General features: G+C 33.7%; 5 protein-coding genes and 2 long non-coding RNA genes across 7 annotated transcripts; 3 read left to right on the forward strand and 4 right to left on the reverse strand.

Annotated features, from left to right (window-relative positions):
- Nucleotides 1–60: 60 nt before the first annotated feature.
- LOC141445932 (uncharacterized) lies at nt 61–676 on the reverse strand. The gene is made up of 2 exons (XM_074112142.1): nt 473–676; nt 61–378 (listed from the first exon to the last, which is right to left on the reverse strand). Exons 1-2 carry the CDS (start codon nt 674–676, stop codon nt 61–63), a joined length of 522 nt encoding a protein of 173 aa, XP_073968243.1.
- An 833-nt stretch (nt 677–1,509) lies between these two features.
- LOC139996735 (E3 ubiquitin-protein ligase XIAP-like) lies at nt 1,510–2,548 on the forward strand. Its single transcript, XM_072021268.1, has 3 exons — nt 1,510–1,899; nt 2,154–2,196; nt 2,358–2,548. The coding sequence occupies exons 1-3, from the start codon at nt 1,510–1,512 to the stop codon at nt 2,546–2,548; spliced, it is 624 nt and encodes a 207-aa protein (XP_071877369.1).
- Nucleotides 2,549–8,542: 5,994 nt separating this feature from the next.
- LOC139996736 (baculoviral IAP repeat-containing protein 7-B-like) lies at nt 8,543–10,546 on the reverse strand. The gene is made up of 4 exons (XM_072021269.1): nt 9,608–10,546; nt 9,443–9,518; nt 8,697–8,758; nt 8,543–8,629 (listed from the first exon to the last, which is right to left on the reverse strand). Exons 1-4 carry the CDS (start codon nt 10,544–10,546, stop codon nt 8,543–8,545), a joined length of 1,164 nt encoding a protein of 387 aa, XP_071877370.1.
- A 2,452-nt stretch (nt 10,547–12,998) lies between these two features.
- LOC139996760 (uncharacterized) lies at nt 12,999–13,797 on the forward strand. The gene is made up of 2 exons (XR_011802343.1): nt 12,999–13,497; nt 13,557–13,797. It is a non-coding gene; the product is annotated as an uncharacterized lncRNA (long non-coding RNA).
- Nucleotides 13,798–14,045: 248 nt separating this feature from the next.
- Nucleotides 14,046–15,685, reverse strand: LOC139996737 (E3 ubiquitin-protein ligase XIAP-like). Its single transcript, XM_072021270.1, has 4 exons — nt 15,062–15,685; nt 14,928–14,972; nt 14,157–14,253; nt 14,046–14,077 (listed from the first exon to the last, which is right to left on the reverse strand). Exons 1-4 carry the CDS (start codon nt 15,683–15,685, stop codon nt 14,046–14,048), a joined length of 798 nt encoding a protein of 265 aa, XP_071877371.1.
- Nucleotides 15,686–21,402: 5,717 nt separating this feature from the next.
- Nucleotides 21,403–23,144, forward strand: LOC139996738 (E3 ubiquitin-protein ligase XIAP-like). Its single transcript, XM_072021271.1, has 3 exons — nt 21,403–22,026; nt 22,116–22,160; nt 23,010–23,144. The coding sequence occupies exons 1-3, from the start codon at nt 21,403–21,405 to the stop codon at nt 23,142–23,144; spliced, it is 804 nt and encodes a 267-aa protein (XP_071877372.1).
- Nucleotides 23,145–23,289: 145 nt separating this feature from the next.
- Nucleotides 23,290–24,664, reverse strand: LOC139996757 (uncharacterized). The gene is made up of 3 exons (XR_011802341.1): nt 24,221–24,664; nt 23,590–23,963; nt 23,290–23,530 (listed from the first exon to the last, which is right to left on the reverse strand). It is a non-coding gene; the product is annotated as an uncharacterized lncRNA (long non-coding RNA).
- Nucleotides 24,665–26,152: the final 1,488 nt, after the last annotated feature.

Genomic DNA, 26,152 nt, shown 5'->3' on the forward strand with positions numbered 1-26,152 from the left:
TTTCCTCATTACGTTTAGTTTGTGTAAAATATATATTTGGAGAAGTAGGTAACAGTTTGTTCAGATTTCTGCGTGATTTGTCTCTAAACTTAATGCACAAGGTTTTAAAAGTTCTTTTGAATCTTTTATGACATTGTTGTTACAGTTGACATTATTGCACATTGTAGTATCGAATGTAACTATCGGTATGTTATGAACATTTAAAGGAGACTTATTACTATTATTTTTATTTACTAATTTGGAAAGACTTAAACAGTCCTTGTTATCTGGTTCATTTGCTTTAAGAATGTGATCAGAGTTATCATTCCAATAATCTTCTGTGTTAAAATATTTTGCCAAATTTTTTATTTCTGGTACTATTGACTGCTTCATCATGCACTGTAAGCATAGTCATCTATTTGAAAATTAATGATAAACATGGATAAAAACTCTGCCAACAATATTATGTATCGTTATCGTATTAATTTTAAACAAAATGCAATATCTTACTACTTTTTGAAACATTAAATCCTAATTCTATTAATCTAAAAAATAAATTTTTATCATTTTTCATAGCAGCAATGCAAAATGGTGTAACATCATCATTTAGAGAATTCAATAGTGCTGATGGACATGCTTCATATATAGTTTCAAACGTATCTTTATTTATTGCAGCTGCCAATCCAATAACAAACATGCCTACAAACGAACAATAATAAAGAATTTACTGATATAACAACATTATATATTTTCACACAATACATTAATTGTTTACCTAAATCAGTTGATATATTATATATATAACATGATATAATAGGTAATATATAATATAACATAATGCTACAGCGTCTTACTATTCGCATCCCGAGAGAACTTTATCTCAAAATAAATTAATAAATTGTTAGAAACGGTTGAATTTTCCTGCAGAAAGCCTGTGTGAGATGTTTCACATATTGAAAAAATTGTGTACTTATTTGTAAAAATAATTTTATTATTTTATATACAGGCAATGATAATACAGGACGGTACATAAGGGGCGGTACGGTAAGGGGTGGAGCATCAGTGACATTTGATTGGTCGACAACTTGCGCACTCCGCACAGTGCCTCATAGAGGGATGAAGGAGTATTGTGGTAGGGATAATACTATAAAATAGGCACGTACTAGCAGCAAAGATTCAAAGTTTTAGGATTCAAAGTTCAGTATTACTGTAAGGGTGGAATAGTTTGTGTGGTTCGTTCGTACGACGTCGTCAATATCAGAAATGTTTCCGTTTTCGATGCTAACGTTTAATCTACTGTCGTGGATTTCATCGAAGTTGCGTGGCATTCAAGAACAACATGATCTTCGTTTTGAAACAGCGAGACTCTCGACTTTTCGAAATTGGCCTCTATCATGTTCCATTGACCCTGCCAGACTTGCAGCAGCAGGATTCTTTTATACAGGCATATCGACTACAGTCAAATGTTTTGTGTGTAAAGTGGAGATAAGTCAGTGGACAAAGTATAGTATTCCCGTGCTAATTCACAAGATGTATTGTCCAGAGTGCCCACTTGTCCGCCATGAACATCGCGGTAATGTGCCAATTAAATCACGTAGCTACTTGAGACCAAGAAGAGTTAGCAAACTAGCAAATTTGAAATATCTTACTTACGAATCGAGATTAAATACATTCGTAGCATGGCCTAATACATATATTAGAAGTGAAAAATTAGCCGATGCTGGCTTTTACTACAACGGAATAAATGATATGGTTATTTGTCACCACTGTGGAATTGCTATAGACAATTGGAGTCGAGGAGAAGATCCGTGCAATCGACATGCGACTTCGTCTCCAGGATGTTGTTATATAATCAAAGGACGGAGCTGTGAATGCATTAACAATGTAACAGGCCAAGATCTTCATGAAACTTTTGTAGAAGTAAGTAGAAAAACTTACACCCTGAACCATATGTATAATTGTAAAGATGTAGGAGGGATTCGGAAATACAAATAATTCACTTTATTCAGCACACAACAGTTAAACACATATCTTATACTCCGAAGACCTCGTAAACCTACTCGCATGCACGCTTGTTGTCAACTGACTATTCCAGATGCTTCTAAAGGACTGCCAATCGTCTGCCAATAATTAATAATTCCAATATATACTTATGTACATTATATTTATTACAGGCACCAATAGAAACTACAGATGAGAATCATGAGGGATCCGACAGTGTAAATGAAACAAACGAGATGACTCTCGTTGAGAAAATTGGTAAGTAATAAAAATAAAAACACAGATAGATCATACATTCTTTAATTTGTATGAAATCCGTATACGTATAATAAATTTGTATTATATATTATATTTAAATATACTGTTTACTATTTTAGCTGCTCTGGAGAAGGAAAATCAGGAATTGGAGAATGCTCGATCGTGTAAAGTTTGCACGGAACGAGAAGCGACTATTACATTTTTACCTTGTGGACATCTGGCAACTTGCCGTTATTGCTCCGCTACTTTTATGAAATGCATAATTTGCCAAGGAAAAATTACAGCTGCAGTTCGTATAGCTTTTGCTTAATACATGCACATCTATATATATATAAAATTATGTACATATATAAATTAGCATATTCATATCTCTAATATGAATATATTTTATAGTTGTTATCAAATTAAAATGTGTTATAATATGCAAATAGAAACAATAATGTTAATAAAGTTAACTTTTTTTTTTTTTTTAGTAATCTAACTAATTGTTCCTTGTTTTATTCCCCTTATTGTTAGTAAAATGAAACTGTATTATACATATATATTTCAAATCATAAAAATCATAGCTTACTTTTTCTTTTATTATACTTTCATTGCTTATGCTTCGCTTATAATCTTCTCTGTTTAAAAATAGCTACCAGAAGAAAAAGATCAGAGACAAAAACATTTGACGCAAAAGGAGAAACTATCAAAAGCTAAATCTGATATAGGTAGCAGCTCATTTTTATCCAGTATACACATATTTATGATTCTAAATTCTGTATGATTAAGTTCAAGTTACATATAATTATTCTATAATTTATTAAATTGGATCAAAACAATATTGCGTTGATAATGGCAAAAATAAATCAGTTAGGTCAAATGAAGAATAGATTTATACATTAAATCAGCTTTATTATGTAACAAATAAACTATAAAAAATAAGTAAATTGTGTCGCTGATTTTTTATGATCTATTTATCACTTCTAATATAGCTTTCCTGTCAGCTTCATTTTTTATACCAATTTCAATTAAATATTTATATTAAATATATATATATATATATTCACGTGGGATAGGGACTCTTTTTGTTTTACGGGTAGCACGACGTTATTTGTTTCACGGACAGAGCTACCCCCTTATATGTTTTACGGACGACCATACTTGAGAGACACTCATTTCCCAAATGGACGGACACAGAGCAAGATCAGAGACAGACAAGATCACAGAATAATTATTTACAATTTTGAAGACCGACGGAGAAAGATCGGTAGTTCAGGACGTTGAAAATCGATTCTCGATTTTCCGGCAAACATTGTACGGAACTTGTTATTTCCCGTTTATGTAATTTATTGTTATTTATTGTTATAGACGGATATCGATTGTTGTTTATTTTTGTATTTTATCTAATTATTTTCACAATAAAACTCGATTTTCAGAATTCAAAATCGATCACCTGAATTATCAAAAGATTTACGATCGTACATATATATTTTCTGCACCGAAAAGTATCCTCACGGACATGGGACGAAATTTCGTATTCGACATGTGAAAACCACTTCTTTCCACCCGCGATCTAACGGATCTCTTGAACGAACACGTGCTGTAGTAAAAGATCTTATTCGAACTTGTAAGACCGATCGATAAAACGACTGGGACGAAAATTTAAAACTAATATGCATGGGATACAATACTTCGGTACACGAAACGACCGGACATACCCCATTCGAACTAACATTTGGACGACAAATGACTAACATGCCGTCCTCGATATCAAACACCCTCACCCTAACTAAAGATGAATTATTTAAACTCTGGAGGAACCGACATAACGCCTATATAGCGAAAGCAAGAGAAATCACTGAATCAAACAAAAGGCGGTATCAAAGAGATCAGATTCGAAAAATTATCAAAACACAAACTATATTCCAAGTAAAAGACAAAGTATGAGTACATAACGATCACAAAACCAACAAACTAGATCACGAATGGCTAGGACCTGCAGAAATCCTCCCCTCTAATCCACCCACCTATCTTATCGAACATTCCAACGGTCATACGCAAAGAATCCACGGTAACAGGCTAAAATCCTACTTTTCAGGAAGAAGACCGTAACATGGATCATTATAACACTCGAATACATTAAAAGCGATCTAGTGGTAAAACCACTAAATTACGCCAACATTTTCTTGGAACACATCGACGATTGCTATCTGTACAACAAACAAATAGATATCACCCTTATAGTAGGCCTTAACGATCCAATCAAGTTGATAGATTACAACTCGTAATAGATTTAATAGACCGACAATGTAAACCACCTTGCGCTCACATACCAGAAATAAGCAGCCTAAAATTTAAGTACAGAAATTTTCAAAACCTGACTCGGCAACTCAAATTATTATTGCATTATAGAAGCAAACGCGGATTGCTCAATGTCGTAGGCTCAGTATCCAAAACTTTATTTGCAACTCTCGACGAAAGGGACCTAGAACTCATTAACGAAAACATCGACACATTATTTGACTCCAACAACAAAATAAAAACAATGCTTAATGAGCAAACCGCACTTATCAAACGCGTGCTAGACGACACCAAAACAGATCAACTCGAAAACCTTGCCAACGATATACACAAGATTGAAAACCACAATGAAAAAAACGAAATGCTAGTCTCCCTAGTAATTCAAACTGAATCTACCATATCGGAACTGCATGTTAACATCGACGAAATTTTTAACACTGTCACGTTAGGAAAACAAGGAATCATAAATCCACAAGTTATAGAACCTGAACAATTCTTAAAAACACTTGACCAAATAACGAGACTAAACTTTATGACTAATCATATCGAACCTTCAGATCAAAATTTTCAACTAATTCTACATCTAAGTAAACTAAAAATATACAAACTTATACAATATACAAACTTATAAACTTATACAATACAATACAATGTGCCGGTTTTGGAAAACAATGAATGGAAAATAACTAAAATTTATCCGATACCTTCCAAACAAAACTCTGTATTCGTTGCAGCTGTAATGGAAACTGACTTGATACTAACCAACTCAGAACAATACACCTTTGCCGATAGTCACTATTTAGACAAATATTGTAAACGAACAGCAATCATCCACATTTGTAAAAGAACTGAACCGAGTCACAATAGAACCAATTCACCTGAATGCGGGTCAGAATTAATTAATAATCAACGGACAGTCAAAACTTGCCCGACTGCTGTCTTCAAATTGGAAGGACTGACGTTCGTACCTTTGCAGACAGAAAACCATTACATTATTATTCCTAAGAAGAATGTACAAATCGACGTATTATGTAAGACACGTAAAATCCTAGAAATTAGACAACCAAGTTTAATTAGCAGGAAAACCGGGTGCATAATCACATACGATCATAATATTATGAAAATAGGAGGATCACATAAAAATATCTCTTACGAAACCAAACTTAAGAATAGTATATACAGCTTCGAAGAAACAGACGTTCTAATATTAGAGAAAATATTAGAAACAGCTCCAAGAGTAACTCACAATTCTAACCGATATAAAGCCGACCTCGATACGTTGCAAATGCAAATCAGTACCCTGCAATGTGAACGACGCATAAATTCGTTGAAGGGATATGGCATATTCACACTACAAATATTAGGAATCGTAGTCCTAGGACTAGGAACAATATATGTAATGTAGAAATGTAAACTTTTCGAATGTCTACGTCGATCATTTCCCAAAAATGTATGTATCAAAATACTCTGCCCTACCGCTCGCGTAAACAGGATCGGTCAAACATCAACAGCACCAAGGACGGTTACTTACCAAAACATCGCAGAAGATGAAGATAGCGGGATCATCCAAATCGGGCGACCCACCAGAGTCATACGCTTCAATGAAGCAAAGCGAGTCTAAGAAGGGGGAAATGTCACACGCTCAAGAAGACCACCCGCTCAAGAAGGGCCGCTCGCTCAGTAACCGGATAGATTAAACACCCTGCATGCCACAGCTATCGAAACAATAACTTAAAAGGCGCCTCTGATACACCCTCCAAAGGGACTAAACCCTCCTAAACAAGCGCTCGAATCAGTCTGTTGTAACATTTCAAACCAGTTTGTTCTAACATTCCCAACCATTCTGTTGTAACGCTTGAACCGTCACTCTGTTGGATTTCTATAATAAATTTCATTGTCGCATACGAAGTTCAATTTTCTTCGCCCTATTCGTGAAAGAATCATTTCGTTGGAACCGCGATGCGAGGAGATTACCGGCGATCCGTTAATTTCGCGATTTCTTGTGTCTCCGACGTGATACCAGCGAAATCAGTAACGCCGGGAGCTGTCAAGTTTGAGGAGACAAAACCCGGTGGTTGAAGAACGCAACCACGCAGCCTCCCGCCGCAGGTAGGCAAAGTAGTCACGACAGTCACGAATCCCAACAACGAGGTAAGCTTGTTCCTTGCATTCCCGATCCACTATCCGCCGTAACAATGGCAACCGCAGACAAAATTACCTCGTTGTGTCGGAGACGAGGCCATTATAGCCGCCAATTCACGCTCATATCGAAACGACTGGATGAGTACGAACAATCCGGTCGTCAGGATGAGTCCGATTTATTATTCCTCGAAAAACATCTGGACAAATACGGGCGTGATTTCAACGCGATCCAACTGGAGCTGGCAGAATTAAGCGAGGAGGAAGACGCACGCGGCATCGAGATGTCGCAACTGTATTACGATATAGGACAACGTATGAACCAGCTCTTAAAAGCTTTCAAGGAGCTTCTCATAAAAGGGATTGCTCTCATTACCTCTATTTTTGATGCAATTCGTCGCCTTGAATACGATACTAATCTTGAAAAATATCATTAATTACTCTTATCCCTAAACTTGGAAAACCTCACAATCTGCTTACTAAAAGGCATCACTGCTTTCCCCACGCCGTAGCAAGATTCTTTAAACGAAGTCTACTCTTTATTCTTGTTCCCATTCGCGACCAAACGCGCGCAACCGCGAAGTTAAGACACGACTCTGCGACTGCAAAGTATATGGAACACATACATATATATATATACGTGCTACGATCGCGTGCGAAATAGCCGTGCGCGACCGAACGTCGATGATAGAACATCAGAAATCCTTACTGAAGATTATTTATTTATTTATTTACTTATCTACTGTATTAACTTATAATATTAACTTATTAATATTAACTATTACCTTATAATATTATTATTATTGTTATATACGTATAATATTGTATGCAATATATAACGGTATATAGGGTGAAACTGTAGAAACGTTATCTACCCTCGGATTTCTATGATTTTTGGATATGTTGCAGAAATATTTTAAACAACTTTTACCTATTTACTATACTGTATATAAAGATTGAACTTGTTTAATTTTCAATATATTGGTAAGAAACTACCGGCTCGATTATACTGTACTTCTGCTTATAGTTGTTCATCTGCGAGAGCGGCGTATGCGTCGGTCTGGTTGCCAGTCGTCGGTCACTTACCTTTTGTACATTAACAATTATTTAATTATTTAATATTTGAACCCAATACATTGATGATATTTACTTTTAATCGAGTTATAAGTTACCGGTTATAACGGACTCTTGCAGCCTCGCATGTGTACGTTGTGCACGAAGCCTCTAGGCTACGAAGCCGCCCTACCCTCGTTTCCAAAGAGAAGATAAGTGACCGGCAATCGGTAACCAAACTAACGCATACGCTGTCACAGTTGCACAACTGCAGATGCAGAATTCACTGTAGCGATGTCGGTAGTTTTTCGCGAATATCCCGGAAACTAAGCGAATTCACTTCTTATATAGGAAAAGCTTATTTGAAATATCGATTTCTACAACATATTCGAAAACATCGAAATCGAAGAGTAGTTAACGTTTCTGCAGTTCCACATACCAAATCGTATTCTCTTCAACGCTATTCAATTTTTATGCGAAAGATTTTTCCATAAAGTAAATCATTTTGTAATGATGTTTGAAATGATAAAGTTAGATGCTTCATTCTATTTAGCGTAGATTATCATATATTCAAAGGAATAGCTTTCTGTTCGTTCATTAATATGGCATTACTTAGTTTTTATCTAACTGGGAAATGTAAACATTTTCTAATGTAATTTCAATAGATAGATTTCAATAAGAGCCAATGGAACTTTAAGATCATATTCTGAAAGAACGATTCATTTGCGACCCATGGTTCCTTGCAGATATTACGCGATTCATTAGATATCCATTACACGATGCAGTACAAAAAGTTTGGCTTTGAAATTCTATTATACGGTATCTTTCATTAATAAATCTCCACCGATATGAAGGTGTAGGATCGTCTACCAAAGTCATGAGATATAATTCCTGAATATCCTGAACAACCAATAGCCTATAACCAAATTGCACAACATTTAATCATGTTTCTTTAATGCAATATAATTGTAATATCTTCTCACTCTTTTCCTTTCCAATACTCTGTTGCTTTTGACGACATATCTTTCGTTTGTTAGTTTATAACCTTAAACGAAGATAATTAAAATTAAGAATTATAATGATTTATAATGATCCTTTTCTTCTGGTAGCTATTTTTAAACAGAGAAGATTATAAGCGAAGCATAAGCAATGAAAGTATAATAAAAGAAAAAGTAAGCTATGATTTTTATGATTTGAAATATATATGTATAATACAGTTTCATTTTACTAACAATAAGGGGAATAAAACAAGGAACAATTAGTTAGATTACTAAAAACAAAAAAAAAAAGTTAACTTTATTAACATTATTGTTTCTATTTGCATATTATAACACATTTTAATTTGATAACAACTATAAAATATGTTCATATTAGAGATATGAACATGCTAATTTATATATGTACATAATTATATATATAGATGTGCATGTATTATGGCAAATATATGTGAGTTAGGGCTTTAATTTCTGTTTTGCAAATTATGCATCGTGCAAAAGCACGCGAGCAATACCAGCATGTTACTAAATGTCCACAGGGTAGGAATATAATTGTTCCATCTCGTTCCGTGCAAACTTTACACGATCGAGTATCTTTCAATTTTTTATTTTTTTGCTCCAGAGCAGCTAAAATAGTAAACAGTATATTTAAATATAATATATAATAAAATTTATTATACGTGTACAGTTTTCACACAAATTAAAGAATTTGTGATTTTATTTTTATTACTTACCAAATTTCTCAACGAGAGTCATCTCGTTAGTTTCCTCTTCACTATCGGATCTCGTATCGTCATCAACTATTGGTTCCTGAAATAAATGTAATGTACATAAGTATATATTGGAATTATTAATTATACATATGGTTCATGGTGTAAGTTTCTTTTCTTTCTACTTACTTCTTCATAATTTTCGTAGATGTTTTGCTGTCTTAGATCATTAACAAACTGGTGGCCACGAACTGTTATCAAGTAACAACAGCTTGAAGACCAAATTGCATGTCTATCCCATGGATTTTCTCCTGGACTCCAACTTACTACACCAAGTCCACAATGATAACAGATAGACATACGATCTCTTTCGTTATAGTAAAAGCCTGCATCGGCTAATAGTTCTTTATTCATAGATGTATCAGTAAATGTTGAGAATGAATTTAATCGGGATTGGTAAGTAATATAATCCAAATGTTTTGGTTTCTTAACTTTTTTTAGTCCCAAACGGCTAAGATCATATGCCGTCGGGTCTTCTGCATCTGTTACAAATCGATGGTCATTAAAATCAAAGGACTGCGAATATTCTAAACCGTAACGACATAATATATTTCCATTTCTTCGTTCTGTCGGTTGAATTTCATCAGGGTGTGTACCAATTGGCACATTACCGCAATCTTCATTGCGGACAAATCTGCACTCTGGAGACCATATCTCGTGAACTTGCATGGGAGTACGACCCTCTAACCAGTGACTTACCACCACTCGACACACAAAACATTTGACTCTATCCATTTTGCCTGTATAATAGAATCCTGCTGCTGCAAGACTGGCAGGGTCAACGAGAGGTACAAGCCAGTTTCGAAAACTCCAAAGTCTTGCTGCTTCAAAACGAAAATCACCATGATGTTTTCGAATGCCACGCGACGTCGATGGAACCGACGACACTGGATTAATCATTGGTTCCGGCATCCGGTACCGGTGTCGGTACCGGTGCCAACGATTGGTATATGCCGGTATCGGTATCTGAATCACATCAGACGAAATTGAATCGTCTGACGATTCTTCGTGTTCTGGAGATTCTTCGTATTGTGGTAGCACAGGTTGGATGTTAGATATATGCAACATCTTGTCCTTATTGTCACTTGTAGAGTTTTCACACCTATTTAAAGGGGGAAAAAAAAAAACCGAAAAAGAAAGAAATTAAAATACCTAGTAATTGTAACAAGCCGATATTATCGAAGTAATCTCAGTTCCGTGTGTTTTAGCGCAAAAGTTAAAAATTGTCTTTGAAGAATTACAGCGATTTTAATTGATATTTGAAGCGTTTGAAGGATCCCGAAACTTTCTGTACAATCTACATAAATTCTTTCGCTACGATATTTTGACTTACAAATGGTAAAACGTTTTTAGTTAATTTATTTTCGAGAAATATTATACGTGTACAGTTGATCAAACAGAAATATATTACAGACAAAACTTACGAATATGAGATGTTTAGGTATCGCTACAACAGCTCACCAACTCTTCAAATGGAATCTTCACAAAGATTTAATATCCTGTACTTGTATATTTTATATTGTTAAATTTACTAAAACTGCACTATCGTACGAACCAATCACACAAACTATTCCACTCTTACAGTAATACTGAAATTTGAATCCTAAAACTTTGAATCCTTGCTGCTAGTGCGTGTCTATTTTATATTACTATCCCTACCACATTACTCCTTCATCCCACCATAAGGCACTGTGCCGAGTGCGCAAGTTGTCGACCAATCAAATTTCACTGATGCTCCACCCCTTACCGTACCGCTCCTTATGTACCGTCCTGTATTATCATTACCTGTATATAAAATAATAAAATTATTTTTACAAATAAGTACACAATTTTTTCAATATGTGAAACATCAGGCTTTCTGCAGGAAAATTTAACCGTTTCTAACGTTTTATAAATTAATTTTCAGATAAAGTTCTCTCGCGATGCGAATAATAAGACGCCGTAGCATTATCTTATATTATATTTTATCTATCAAAGCACATCACTTGTCACTTTTCGCAAATGTTCCTTACGTTTGCCAACGATATACCATATATTTAGTTTGCCAGTAAAATTGTTAATTGCGTATGCACTAGATGATAATAAAAACGAAGATTGAAGCTATTACTTAAAGCAATACACTTTGCATGAAAAGCAATTAAATCTTGAAAAATATTGAAAGAAACGTTGTCGTTTGTCAAATGCGAAAAAAAGTATCGACAAAGTAAAACCATTAAAATTGTCGATGCCTCTGATTTGTTACTAACAATCCTGAAATTGCTAAAACGAGTGATCATACTCATTATTCAATGTCTCATATTTAATGTTTATATTCGTGTTCAATGTAGCGACGTATCTATCTTCTTTTGTTTTTTCTTTAATTTTCTTTATTTTTCTCTAGCATTTTGCATTTTATGAGTCTTAGGCAGCAAAGATTCTTAGGGCCACAAGTGAACGTTCTAAATTTTCCATTTTTGTTGTATCTTGCTGTACGTTTCTATTTATTAAGAAAATAGCAAGTAGAATTTCAAAAGAAAAATCTTTCTATTTATAACGGTATTATAATAACGGGTGCGTTTCTTATTGGCTTTATCTCTCCTGAGAAAATTCACCTATTATTCTAAACATTCTATGTTTGTATGAAACCTTCAATAGCCTAAATGAGTTTTTCTTCAATGCAATCGAGTATGACGGGTGACAGGTATACGGGCTGATAGAACAAAGGCCGCCTGCTAATCTACGGGATATTAGTTAACTTGATTCTAAGATTTACAGCGGCTCCTCAGACTACCTCGACATACGATGTTTATGATGCATCAACCTCTGGGCGACCACCCTTATTTGGATAACTACGGGGCCGTTAGGGTGTTTATTGTCAAGTATCGGTACTTTCAAGTATCGGCCGATTCATTAAAGGCAATTTCACGTCTGTGTTAGGTGAAACGTTCATCCCGCCGTCACGTCCGTCACGTTTGTTTTTATCTGCGTATCCAATGTCTCGTAAATGGCTGTGCAATGTGGTCAAATACACAGCATACAAAACTAATTAATCTGTATGAATCAATTAAATATCAAAAGCAAAACCAATGTAATAACAGCTTTAAACAGCATCTGAAAAACGATAACATCCAAGGAAACAACTTGCGATTGAAAGAGTCGTATATCGAAAAATTCAAAGGTTTATTATTAATTGATATAAAAGGATTACTCTGAACATTTTTCAATGATTTTCTATGCAACAATAATATAATATTTCTATATAATAACTTTCTTTGTTAATGTTGTACATTATTTGACATTCTTTACTGTGAATTACCCATCGAAAGCTTTTCTATATTTGCTTATCAAACAAATTTAAATGGACTTGTGTTGCAACTGTCTACCCTATTCTACAAATTATTTCAGGAAATGTAAGTATAACAGCTGTTTCTTCCATATTTATGTAAAAATGTATTGGATAAGTTTTCAAGTAACCCATACTCTGTGACGCCATCATTTTTTTTTTTTTAACAAAATTTCAGCTGATTATAATGATGTTTTTATAAATTAAAAATTTAACAAAATTTACAGCTATTGCTTAGAAAATGTTTATTTTTGGATTTACTACCACTGCATATTTTTTCACGATATTGTACATTAACAGAATCTTTTTGTCTTTTCCTACAGTCCCCCAGATCTAGCAACATGCAGATCTTCGTTAAGACCTTAAGAGGGAAAACTATTACTCTTGAAGTTGAAGCTTCTGGCAGAATAGAGAATGTGAAAGCTAAGATCCAAGAAAAAGAAGATATTATTATTACCATCAATGCTAGCAATTCGCAATAGAAACATATACAAATAACTAGGATATTTTAATTTAACTGTACTGTCTGCAAAGATTACAGTCCATTCGGTCACAAGATTTAAATATTAAAGTATAGACAGAGAAGATCTTGATACTTGTGTTGAATATGTGCTTGAATTTAGTCCATTGCGCCAACAAAATGTTCCTCCAACTATGAACGATGAAAATGTATTGAGGGAAAATACACCAACGATATGTATGTATGTATGTATGTATAAAATTTTATTATAAATTAATATTGTAAATTTATTTTAGGTTGACTTTGATTTGTTTATGACTTATAACTAATGAAGATTTAATTGAAATTGGTATAAAAAATGAAGCTGACAGAAAAGCTATATTACAAGTGGTAAATAGATCATAAAAAATCAGCGACACAAAAGGAATTTATAACCTTTTATTAGTTATATCTAACTATATGTTATTATTTTATTTGTTATATACTAAAGCTGATTTAATGTATAAATTTAAAAATATAATATGTTATGTTATAGCACATTAGTATTATTTCTTATACTAACATAGTACACTTAAAAACACATATGGTACATTTCTATTTTTACTTATAAAGATACATTTACATACATTTACATATTGCCTGTAAAATTGCTGTATTCTTGATGTGCGATAATACTTTATTATTAAGTACACTTTCTTTTTTTTGCTTTAGGATCATGCGGAATTGAACGCACATTTAGACAATCACTCGATTCACTATTCTTCATTTGATCTAACCGATATATTTTAGCAATTGTTTCCGCAACATTGTTTTGATCCTATTTAATAAATTATAGAATAATTATATGTAATTTTAACATAATCATACAGAATTTAGAAACATAAATATGTGTATACTGGATAAAAATGAGCTGCTACCTATATCAGATTTAGCTTTTGATAGTTTCTCCTTTTGCGTCAAATGTTTTTGTCTTTGATCTTTTTCTTCTGGTAGCTATTTTTAAACAGAGAAGATTATAAGCGAAGCATAAGCAATGAAAGTATAATAAAAGAAAAAGTAAGCTATGATTTTTATGATTTGAAATATATATGTATAATACAGTTTCATTTTACTAACAATAAGGGGAATAAAACAAGGAACAATTAGTTAGATTACTAAAAAAAAAAAAAAAAAGTTAACTTTATTAACATTATTGTTTCTATTTGCATATTATAACACATTTTAATTTGATAACAACTATAAAATATATTCATATTAGAGATATGAACATGCTAATTTATATATGTACATAATTATATATATATGGATGTGCATGGATTAAGCAAAAACGACACGAACTACAGCATTGACTTCTTTTCGGCAAACTATACATCGATCGAAATTTGAAGAGCAGAAATTACATGTTGCCAGATGTCCACAAGGTAGGAATGCATTTGTCGCTTCTCGTTCCGTGCAAACTATACACGATCGAGCATCCTGTAATTCTTGATTTTCTTTCTCCAGAGCAGCTAAAATAGTAAACGGTATATTTAAATATAATATATAATACAAATTTATTATACGTATACGGATTTCATACAAATTAAAGAATGTATGATCTATCTGTGTTTTTATTTTTATTACTTACCAATTTTCTCAACGAGAGTCATCTCGTTTGTTTCATTTACACTGTCGGATCCCTCATGATTCTCATCTGTAGTTTCTGTTGCTTCCTGTAATAAATATAATGTACATAAGTATATATTGGAATTATTAATTATACATATGATTCATGGTGTAAGTTTCTTTTCTTTCTACTTACTTGAATAGAATTTGAATAGAGATCTTGGCCTGTTACATTATTAATGTATTCACAGCCCCGTGCTTCGATTATATAACAACATGCAGGAGATGAAATTGCATGTCGAACCCATGGATCTTCTCCTGGATTCCAATTTTCTATACCAATGCTACAATGATGACAGATGGCCATATCATTTCTTCCGTCGTAGTAAAAGCCTGCATCGGCTAATTGTTCTCTACTCATATGTGTATTAGGAAATGTTGCGAATGAATCTAATCTGCATTCGTAATTAGCATATTTCAAATTTTTTAGTTTCGTAATACAGTTTGGTCTCAAACGGCTACGTCCTTCGATTGGCACATTACCGCAATCTTCATTGCAGACAAATCTGCACGATGGACAATATATCTCGTGAAGTTGCATGGGAGTACGACTGTCTGACCAGTTACTTATCTCCACTGCACACGCAAAACATTTGACAGTATCCGATATGCCTGTATAAAAGAATCCTGCTGCTGCAAGTGTGGCAGGAGGAATGGAAAAAGATCGAGGCCAGTATAGAAAAGTCGAGCGTCTTGCTGCTTCAAAACGTAGATCATATTGTTCTTGAGTGTGAAAAAACGTCGATGGAACCGACGACATTCGATCAATCGATAGCACCGGAAACGGAAACATTTCTGATATTGACGACGCCGTACTAACGAACCACACAAACTATTCCACTCTTACAGTAATACCGAACTTTGAATCCAAAAACTTTGAATCCTTGCTGCTAGTACGTGCCTATTTTATATTACTATCCCTACCACATTACTCCTTCATCCCACCATAAGGCACTGTGCCGAGTGCGCAAGTTGTCGACCAATCAAATGTCACTGATGCTCCACCCCTTACCGTACCGATCCTTATGTACCGTCCTGTATTATCATTGCCTGTATATAAAATAATAAAATTATTTTTACAAATAAGTACACAATTTTTTCAATATGTGAAACATCAGGCTTTCTGCAGGAAAATTTAACCGTTTCTAACGTTTTATAAATTAATTTTCAGATAAAGTTCTCTCGCGATGCGAATAATAAGACGCCGTAGCATTATCTTATATTATATTTTATCTATCAAAGCACATCACTTGTCACTTTTCGCAAATGTTCCTTACGTTTGCCAACGATATACCATATATTTAGTTTGCCAGTAAAATTGTTAATTGCGTATGCACTAGATGATAATAAAAACGAAGATTGAAGCTATTACTTAAAGCAATACACTTCGCATGAAAAGCAATTAAATCTTGAAAAATATTGAAAGAAACGTTGTCGTTTGTCAAATGCGAAAAAAAGTATCGACAAAGTAAAACCATTAAAATTGTCGATGCCTCTGATTTGTTACTAACAATCCTGAAATTGCTAAAATGAGTGATCATTCTCATTATTGAATGTCTAGCGTTTATATTCGTGTTCAATGTAGCGACGTATCTACGGTATCCGATTTCGCTTGCTTTTTCTTTAATTTTCTTTATTTTTCTCTAGCATTTTGCATTTCATGCGTCTTAGGCAACAAAGATTCTTAGGGCCACAAGTGAACGTTCTAAATTTTCCATTTTTGTTGTATCTTGCTGTACGTTTCTATTTATTAAGAAAATAGCAAGTAGAATTTCAAAAGGAAAATCTTTCTATTTATAACGGTATTATGATAACGGAGGCGTTTCTTATTGGCTTTATCTCTCCTGAGAAAATTCACCTATTATTCTAAACATTCTATGTTTGTATGGAACCTTCAATAGCCTAAATGAGTTTTCCTTCAATACAATCGAGTATCGTTTATTGTCAAGTATCGGTACGGTCGATTCATTAAAGGCGAGCTATGCAATTCCACGTCTGCGTTAGGTGGAACGTTCATCCCGTGACCGTGGCTACGTACGGCGACCGGTTGTCTCCTCGAGCCCAACCTCATTCTCTCAAATTTCGAATAACTGTGTTTGGGTTGTTTCGTAATTGCTAAAGCATTCGTGTTTTTCCGAGTGATTCCAACAGGGGGTCCCGTTGTCCTCTCATCTCCGACATATGAATATATATAAGTGCCAAAGACTATATATGATTGCGATATATATATATATAGCGGCGGTGTGATCCGAGCGCGGTGGCGGTCGTCTCCCCGAGAGGACAAGGAATTTATCCAAGGGCAGTTAATCTCATTTGAAAATTCATACTGCATACATCGCGAGCCCTGACGAATAAAATCGCTAGTCTAACGAATATGGAAAAATATCGAAAGTCGAGTCGAATTTCTATAAATCATTAACTATATCTATCACGAAACAATTTGTGACCCTTCTGATATTATTTAATTTATTGTTAAAAATACATGCTATATTAACCTGTTAACACAGTGTTAACCACTCCTGTTATCTTAATCGAAACAAAGGGACCGATTATTTCGCAGCGTCGATTATACGAATCGTAGCGAGAATTTACGCCTCTCGCTGACGCGTTTTCCTCCCGATCGCGTTTCTCCGCGAACGGTCGTAACAAACTTGTTTTGTTTCTCTACCACTTTGTTACATCGCCCTTCTATATTTTCACGAGCTTTTGTGACAACAAAAAATAAACACATAACCGACCAGTTCGTTCAGTAGATACACAGACACGCAACGTATCCGAACACTCGTTTGCAGATTTTTTTTTTTTTTTTTCTTGTCGTCATATCAAAGTAATGATGCGCATGTATGTAGCGGTGATTCGCAACAATGATCCACGACGATGATACGCGGTGATACACAACAAACGGATACGCATCTCTGGAAGAAGACATTTTTATAATTTCACAAGTATCATTTTGCAATGAAAATAGACTTATGACCGCAAACGAATTCGGAGAAGAATGTTTCCTGTGGCGGAAACCCAAGTTGAAGCTTTGTATTGAGAAACGGAACTGTAGAGCACTGTGACCATGCGGAAGAAATTTCTTTATTCAGAAATATTAGAAATTAGAACTTCCAATGATTTCTATCCTGTATGATAATGTATTGATGGATGAATTTATTACAATGGATTAAACAAAAAACGATGATTATTCAACGTGAACTTAACGCAATAGTGTGTATTACAACTCTCTATTAAGGACTCTTGACTTTTGACTCTCCGACGGCTAACTGAACATCAACGGCTGCGGTGCCGAAATATATTAATGGCCATTAGGGCTATTGAAGATTTCCGACCCTTTCGGCTTGTCGGAATTTGCGCTTTATCGTCGACATTGTTTGTATGTCGGGACATAAATTACAAGGGATTACACTAAATAGGGCTTTGATTGATCTTGGCAGGAAAAATTTTGCAAAGGGCCAAATCTACGTCGCTCTTCATTTAGCGCCGAACAATATTCTGAATAAACCGCATGACAAACGAGCACTTGCATAAATGCAAAAGTTACGATGATACTTTTCGCAAAGAAACAGCTGAGGTCCATTTCTTATGAACAATATGCAACGAAACGACTTCCAGAAACAATTTCGTAAAAAGGCTGCCCATTTTCATCGGTTCCATCGATTAGTTTGTGGAGTAACGATGAAATACAACGAAAAAGACAGGTATGACAATGATAAGTATGCGGAGCATTGGAGAAAAGGATTGGTTTGAATGGAACGATTTGACTAGTTTGCGTGATTGAAAACGAAATGAAACGAAGAATTGGTTTCAATCGAAAGATTTGACTGGTCAACGTGATTAAAAACGAAACGGATGGACCGTCAACGGGTCGTGTACCATTGCGTGCTTCCTATTCCATTGCTGAATTTTAGATTTTTGAACACGTAGTGGTGTAAACTATCGAGATAATCGATTATCTCGCGAAGCGGCGAAACTTGCCGAAGTTGACCGATGTGCAGCCGACGGTTCGAGATCGTTGATAAACAGATGCATCGCATCTTAACTAATGTTTGCGTCTAAATATGTAAATCGACGTTGCGTTACATTGTATTCGAGGAGCTAAGGAGAGAAAAGATAAGAGTAAATGCGGGACAAAGGACAGAGAAATACGAGGAGAAAATCAGGAAAATGCAACGAGGTGAGATTAGTAAAAAAATATCCGAGAGAAAAGGATTTATAAGAGGAAGAATAGAGTTTCGGTAAAGAAAGATTAGAGTATATACAAAGAGTAGCATAGTAAAACAATGATGGAAAATATATGCAACAAAAAGGTGCAGGTCAGTATCATATTGAAAACAGAACATTATGGTAATCAAAGATAAAGGCAATTTAATAAAATATAAGGCTCAAGGTATAATAGTAGGTATGAAGATATATAATTACTATATACTATATTATAGGTTACTAGAGTATTTGTCAGCAAGGACAAGCAAAAGTAGCCAAAAGCTAATTATTAGAGCAAAATATTAGAAGAATCCAGAAAGCAATAACATACGGGTTAGAGGAGCTCATTAATTATTAATACAGCTGATTGCGTTTTCTCCCTTTAAGCGAAGTTTTTTGTATCCAGTGTCAAGAGCTCTTTTGACAAAACGCTTTGATTCTAGTAGACTACAATTTTTCAACAATTCTATTTTCATTGCAACGACTTCTTTTACAGTTATGTTGTAATATTTGTTCTATCTGAAGGAACAAAAACGTGAGGATTTTCGTGAATAATTTATGATATACGGTCACACCGACCCTGCTATGGATTACAGAATTCTAATAAGAGTCAATGAAAATAAAAGAGAGAGACAGAGAGAGAGAGAGAGAGAGAGAGAACAACATTCGATGTATCCGTTTCTATTTCTAATGGATATATATTTATTATTTTGATTAGGAAAGTTACATTTTGATAGGAGAAGAAAAGAGCAGAAGAACTTGTTTCGTAGTTGTAGTCATAGTTGTATACACAGATCTGAAAAGTCCTGTGAAGAAAATCAATTTTAATAAACAGTAATAGCAGTTATAGGGAATAATTTATTTCTCAAAGTATAATAATAATATATATTTTCTCAAAGTACAAAAATATAAAAGTTTCGTATCGCTTCGAAATTGATGAAAATATTTTGTTAGAGGTCTTGAAATTTCTCTATGTAGTAGACAATAGAGGCTCGCCGCATGTTAGTCATGAAGAGGTTTCCTTCAAGACATACGGACAGAAACGGCAGGAAAATAAAATTACCTGCTCATTCGCCGCATTTGGAAAACATATTTTTCCACTCGATTGTATTGAAGAAAAACTCATTTAGGCTATTGAAGGTTCCATACAAACATAGAATGTTTAGAATAATAGGTGAATTTCTCAGGAGAGATAAAGCCAATAAGAAACGCATCCGTTATTATAATACCGTTATAAATAGAAAGATTTTCCTTTTGAAATTCTACTTGCTATTTTCTTAATAAATAGAAACGTACAGCAAGATACAACAAAAATGGAAAATTTAGAACGTTCACTTGTGGCCCTAAGAATCTTTGTTGCCTAAGACGCATGAAATGCAAAATGCTAGAGAAAAATAAAGAAAATTAAAGAAAAAGCAAGCGAAATCGGATACCGTAGATACGTCGCTACATTGAACACGAATATAAACGCTAGACATTCAATAATGAGAATGATCACTCATTTTAGCAATTTCAGGATTGTTAGTAACAAATCAGAGGCATCGACAATTTTAATGGTTTTACTTTGTCGATACTTTTTTTCGCATTTGACAAACGACAACGTTTCTTTCAATATTTTTCAAGATTTAATTGCTTTTCATGCGAAGTGTATTGCTTTAAGTAATAGCTTCAATCTTCGTTTTTATTATCATCTAGTGCATACGCAATTAACAATTTTACTGGCAAACTAAATATATGGTATATCGTTGGCAAACGTAAGGAACATTTGCGAAAAGTGACAAGTGATGTGCTTTGATAGATAAAATATAATATAAGATAATGCTACGGCGTCTTATTATTCGCATCGCGAGAGAACTTTATCTGAAAATTAATTTATAAAACGTTAGAAACGGTTAAATTTTCCTGCAGAAAGCCTGATGTTTCACATATTGAAAAAATTGTGTACTTATTTGTAAAAATAATTTTATTATTTTATATACAGGCAATGATAATACAGGACGGTACATAAGGATCGGTACGGTAAGGGGTGGAGCATCAGTGACATTTGATTGGTCGACAACTTGCGCACTCGGCACAGTGCCTTATGGTGGGATGAAGGAGTAATGTGGTAGGGATAGTAATATAAAATAGGCACGTACTAGCAGCAAGGATTCAAAGTTTTTGGATTCAAAGTTCGGTATTACTGTAAGAGTGGAATAGTTTGTGTGGTTCGTTAGTACGGCGTCGTCAATATCAGAAATGTTTCCGTTTCCGGTGCTATCGATTGATCGAATGTCGTCGGTTCCATCGACGTTTTTTCACACTCAAGAACAATATGATCTACGTTTTGAAGCAGCAAGACGCTCGACTTTTCTATACTGGCCTCGATCTTTTTCCATTCCTCCTGCCACACTTGCAGCAGAAGGATTCTTTTATACAGGCATATCGGATACTGTCAAATGTTTTGCGTGTGCAGTGGAGATAAGTGACTGGTCAAACGGTCGTACTCCCATGCAACTTCACGAGATATATTGTCCATCGTGCAGATTTGTCTGCAATGAAGATTGCGGTAATGTGCCAATCGAAGGACGTAGCCGTTTGAGACCAAACTGTATTACGAAACTAAAAAATTTGAAATATGCTAATTACGAATGCAGATTAGATTCATTCGCAACATTTCCTAATACACATATGAGTAGAGAACAATTAGCCGATGCAGGCTTTTACTACGACGGAAGAAATGATATGGCCATCTGTCATCATTGTAGCATTGGTATAGAAAATTGGAATCCAGGAGAAGATCCATGGGTTCGACATGCAATTTCATCTCCTGCATGTTGTTATATAATCGAAGCACGGGGCTGTGAATACATTAATAATGTAACAGGCCAAGATCTCTATTCAAATTCTATTCAAGTAAGTAGAAAGAAAAGAAACTTACACCATGAATCATATGTATAATTAATAATTCCAATATATACTTATGTACATTATATTTATTACAGGAAGCAACAGAAACTACAGATGAGAATCATGAGGGATCCGACAGTGTAAATGAAACAAACGAGATGACTCTCGTTGAGAAAATTGGTAAGTAATAAAAATAAAAACACAGATAGATCATACATTCTTTAATTTGTATGAAATCCGTATACGTATAATAAATTTGTATTATATATTATATTTAAATATACCGTTTACTATTTTAGCTGCTCTGGAGAAAGAAAATCAAGAATTACAGGATGCTCGATCGTGTATAGTTTGCACGGAACGAGAAGCGACAAATGCATTCCTACCTTGTGGACATCTGGCAACATGTAATTTCTGCTCTTCAAATTTCGATCGATGTATAGTTTGCCGAAAAGAAGTCAATGCTGTAGTTCGTGTCGTTTTTGCTTAATCCATGCACATCCATATATATATAATTATGTACATATATAAATTAGCATGTTCATATCTCTAATATGAATATATTTTATAGTTGTTATCAAATTAAAATGTGTTATAATATGCAAATAGAAACAATAATGTTAATAAAGTTAACTTTTTTTTTTTTTTTTAGTAATCTAACTAATTGTTCCTTGTTTTATTCCCCTTATTGTTAGTAAAATGAAACTGTATTATACATATATATTTCAAATCATAAAAATCATAGCTTACTTTTTCTTTTATTATACTTTCATTGCTTATGCTTCGCTTATAATCTTCTCTGTTTAAAAATAGCTACCAGAAGAAAAAGATCAAAGACAAAAACATTTGACGCAAAAGGAGAAACTATCAAAAGCTAAATCTGATATAGGTAGCAGCTCATTTTTATCCAGTATACACATATTTATGTTTCTAAATTCTGTATGATTATGTTAAAATTACATATAATTATTCTATAATTTATTAAATAGGATCAAAACAATGTTGCGGAAACAATTGCTAAAATATATCAGTTAGATCAAATGAAGAATAGTGAATCGAGTGATTGTCTAAATGTGCGTTCAATTCCGCATGATCCTAAAGCAAAAAAAAGAAAGTGTACTTAATAATAAAGTATTATCGCACATCAAGAATACAGCAATTTTACAGGCAATATGTAAATGTATGTAAATGTATCTTTATAAGTAAAAATAGAAATGTACCATATGTGTTTTTAAGTGTACTATGTTAGTATAAGAAATAATACTAATGTGCTATAACATAACATATTATATTTTTAAATTTATACATTAAATCAGCTTTAGTATATAACAAATAAAATAATAACATATAGTTAGATATAACTAATAAAAGGTTATAAATTCCTTTTGTGTCGCTGATTTTTTATGATCTATTTACCACTTGTAATATAGCTTTTCTGTCAGCTTCATTTTTTATACCAATTTCAATTAAATCTTCATTAGTTATAAGTCATAAACAAATCAAAGTCAACCTAAAATAAATTTACAATATTAATTTATAATAAAATTTTATACATACATACATACATACATATCGTTGGTGTATTTTCCCTCAATACATTTTCATCGTTCATAGTTGGAGGAACATTTTGTTGGCGCAATGGATTAAATTCAAGCACATATTCAACACAAGTATCAAGATCTTCTCTGTCTATACTTTAATATTTAAATCTTGTGACCGAATGGACTGTAATCTTTGCAGACAGTACAGTTAAATTAAAATATCCTAGTTATTTGTATATGTTTCTATTGCGAATTGCTAGCATTGATGGTAATAATAATATCTTCTTTTTCTTGGATCTTAGCTTTCACATTCTCTATTCTGCCAGAAGCTTCAACTTCAAGAGTAATAGTTTTCCCTCTTAAGGTCTTAACGAAGATCTGCATGTTGCTAGATCTGGGGGACTGTAGGAAAAGACAAAAAGATTCTGTTAATGTACAATATCGTGAAAAAATATGCAGTGGTAGTAAATCCAAAAATAAACATTTTCTAAGCAATAGCTGTAAATTTTGTTAAATTTTTAATTTATAAAAACATCATTATAATCAGCTGAAATTTTGTTAAAAAAAAAAAAAATGATGGCGTCACAGAGTATGGGTTACTTGAAAACTTATCCAATACATTTTTACATAAATATGGAAGAAACAGCTGTTATACTTACATTTCCTGAAATAATTTATAGAATAGGGTAGACAGTTGCAACACAAGTCCATTTAAATTTGTTTGATAAGCAAATATAGAAAAGCTTTCGATGGGTAATTCACAGTAAAGAATGTCAAATAATGTACAACATTAACAAAGAAAGTTATTATATAGAAATATTATATTATTGTTGCATAGAAAATCATTGAAAAATGTTCAGAGTAATCCTTTTATATCAATTAATAATAAACCTTTGAATTTTTCGATATACGACTCTTTCAATCGCAAGTTGTTTCCTTGGATGTTATCGTTTTTCAGATGCTGTTTAAAGCTGTTATTACATTGGTTTTGCTTTTGATATTTAATTGATTCATACAGATTAATTAGTTTTGTATGCTGTGTATTTGACCACATTGCACAGCCATTTACGAGACATTGGATACGCAGATAAAAACAAACGTGACGGACGTGACGGCGGGATGAACGTTTCACCTAACACAGACGTGAAATTGCCTTTAATGAATCGGCCGATACTTGAAAGTACCGATACTTGACAATAAACACCCTAACGGCCCCGTAGTTATCCAAATAAGGGTGGTCGCCCAGAGGTTGATGCATCATAAACATCGTATGTCGAGGTAGTCTGAGGAGCCGCTGTAAATCTTAGAATCAAGTTAACTAATATCCCGTAGATTAGCAGGCGGCCTTTGTTCTATCAGCCCGTATACCTGTCACCCGTCATACTCGATTGCATTGAAGAAAAACTCATTTAGGCTATTGAAGGTTTCATACAAACATAGAATGTTTAGAATAATAGGTGAATTTTCTCAGGAGAGATAAAGCCAATAAGAAACGCACCCGTTATTATAATACCGTTATAAATAGAAAGATTTTTCTTTTGAAATTCTACTTGCTATTTTCTTAATAAATAGAAACGTACAGCAAGATACAACAAAAATGGAAAATTTAGAACGTTCACTTGTGGCCCTAAGAATCTTTGCTGCCTAAGACTCATAAAATGCAAAATGCTAGAGAAAAATAAAGAAAATTAAAGAAAAAACAAAAGAAGATAGATACGTCGCTACATTGAACACGAATATAAACATTAAATATGAGACATTGAATAATGAGTATGATCACTCGTTTTAGCAATTTCAGGATTGTTAGTAACAAATCAGAGGCATCGACAATTTTAATGGTTTTACTTTGTCGATACTTTTTTTCGCATTTGACAAACGACAACGTTTCTTTCAATATTTTTCAAGATTTAATTGCTTTTCATGCAAAGTGTATTGCTTTAAGTAATAGCTTCAATCTTCGTTTTTATTATCATCTAGTGCATACGCAATTAACAATTTTACTGGCAAACTAAATATATGGTATATCGTTGGCAAACGTAAGGAACATTTGCGAAAAGTGACAAGTGATGTGCTTTGATAGATAAAATATAATATAAGATAATGCTACGGCGTCTTATTATTCGCATCGCGAGAGAACTTTATCTGAAAATTAATTTATAAAACGTTAGAAACGGTTAAATTTTCCTGCAGAAAGCCTGATGTTTCACATATTGAAAAAATTGTGTACTTATTTGTAAAAATAATTTTATTATTTTATATACAGGTAATGATAATACAGGACGGTACATAAGGAGCGGTACGGTAAGGGGTGGAGCATCAGTGAAATTTGATTGGTCGACAACTTGCGCACTCGGCACAGTGCCTTATGGTGGGATGAAGGAGTAATGTGGTAGGGATAGTAATATAAAATAGACACGCACTAGCAGCAAGGATTCAAAGTTTTAGGATTCAAATTTCAGTATTACTGTAAGAGTGGAATAGTTTGTGTGATTGGTTCGTACGATAGTGCAGTTTTAGTAAATTTAACAATATAAAATATACAAGTACAGGATATTAAATCTTTGTGAAGATTCCATTTGAAGAGTTGGTGA

The sequence above is a fragment of the Bombus fervidus genome, chromosome 18, assembly GCF_041682495.2.
Source record: "Bombus fervidus isolate BK054 chromosome 18, iyBomFerv1, whole genome shotgun sequence".
Classification (NCBI taxonomy): Eukaryota; Metazoa; Arthropoda; class Insecta; order Hymenoptera; family Apidae; genus Bombus; species Bombus fervidus.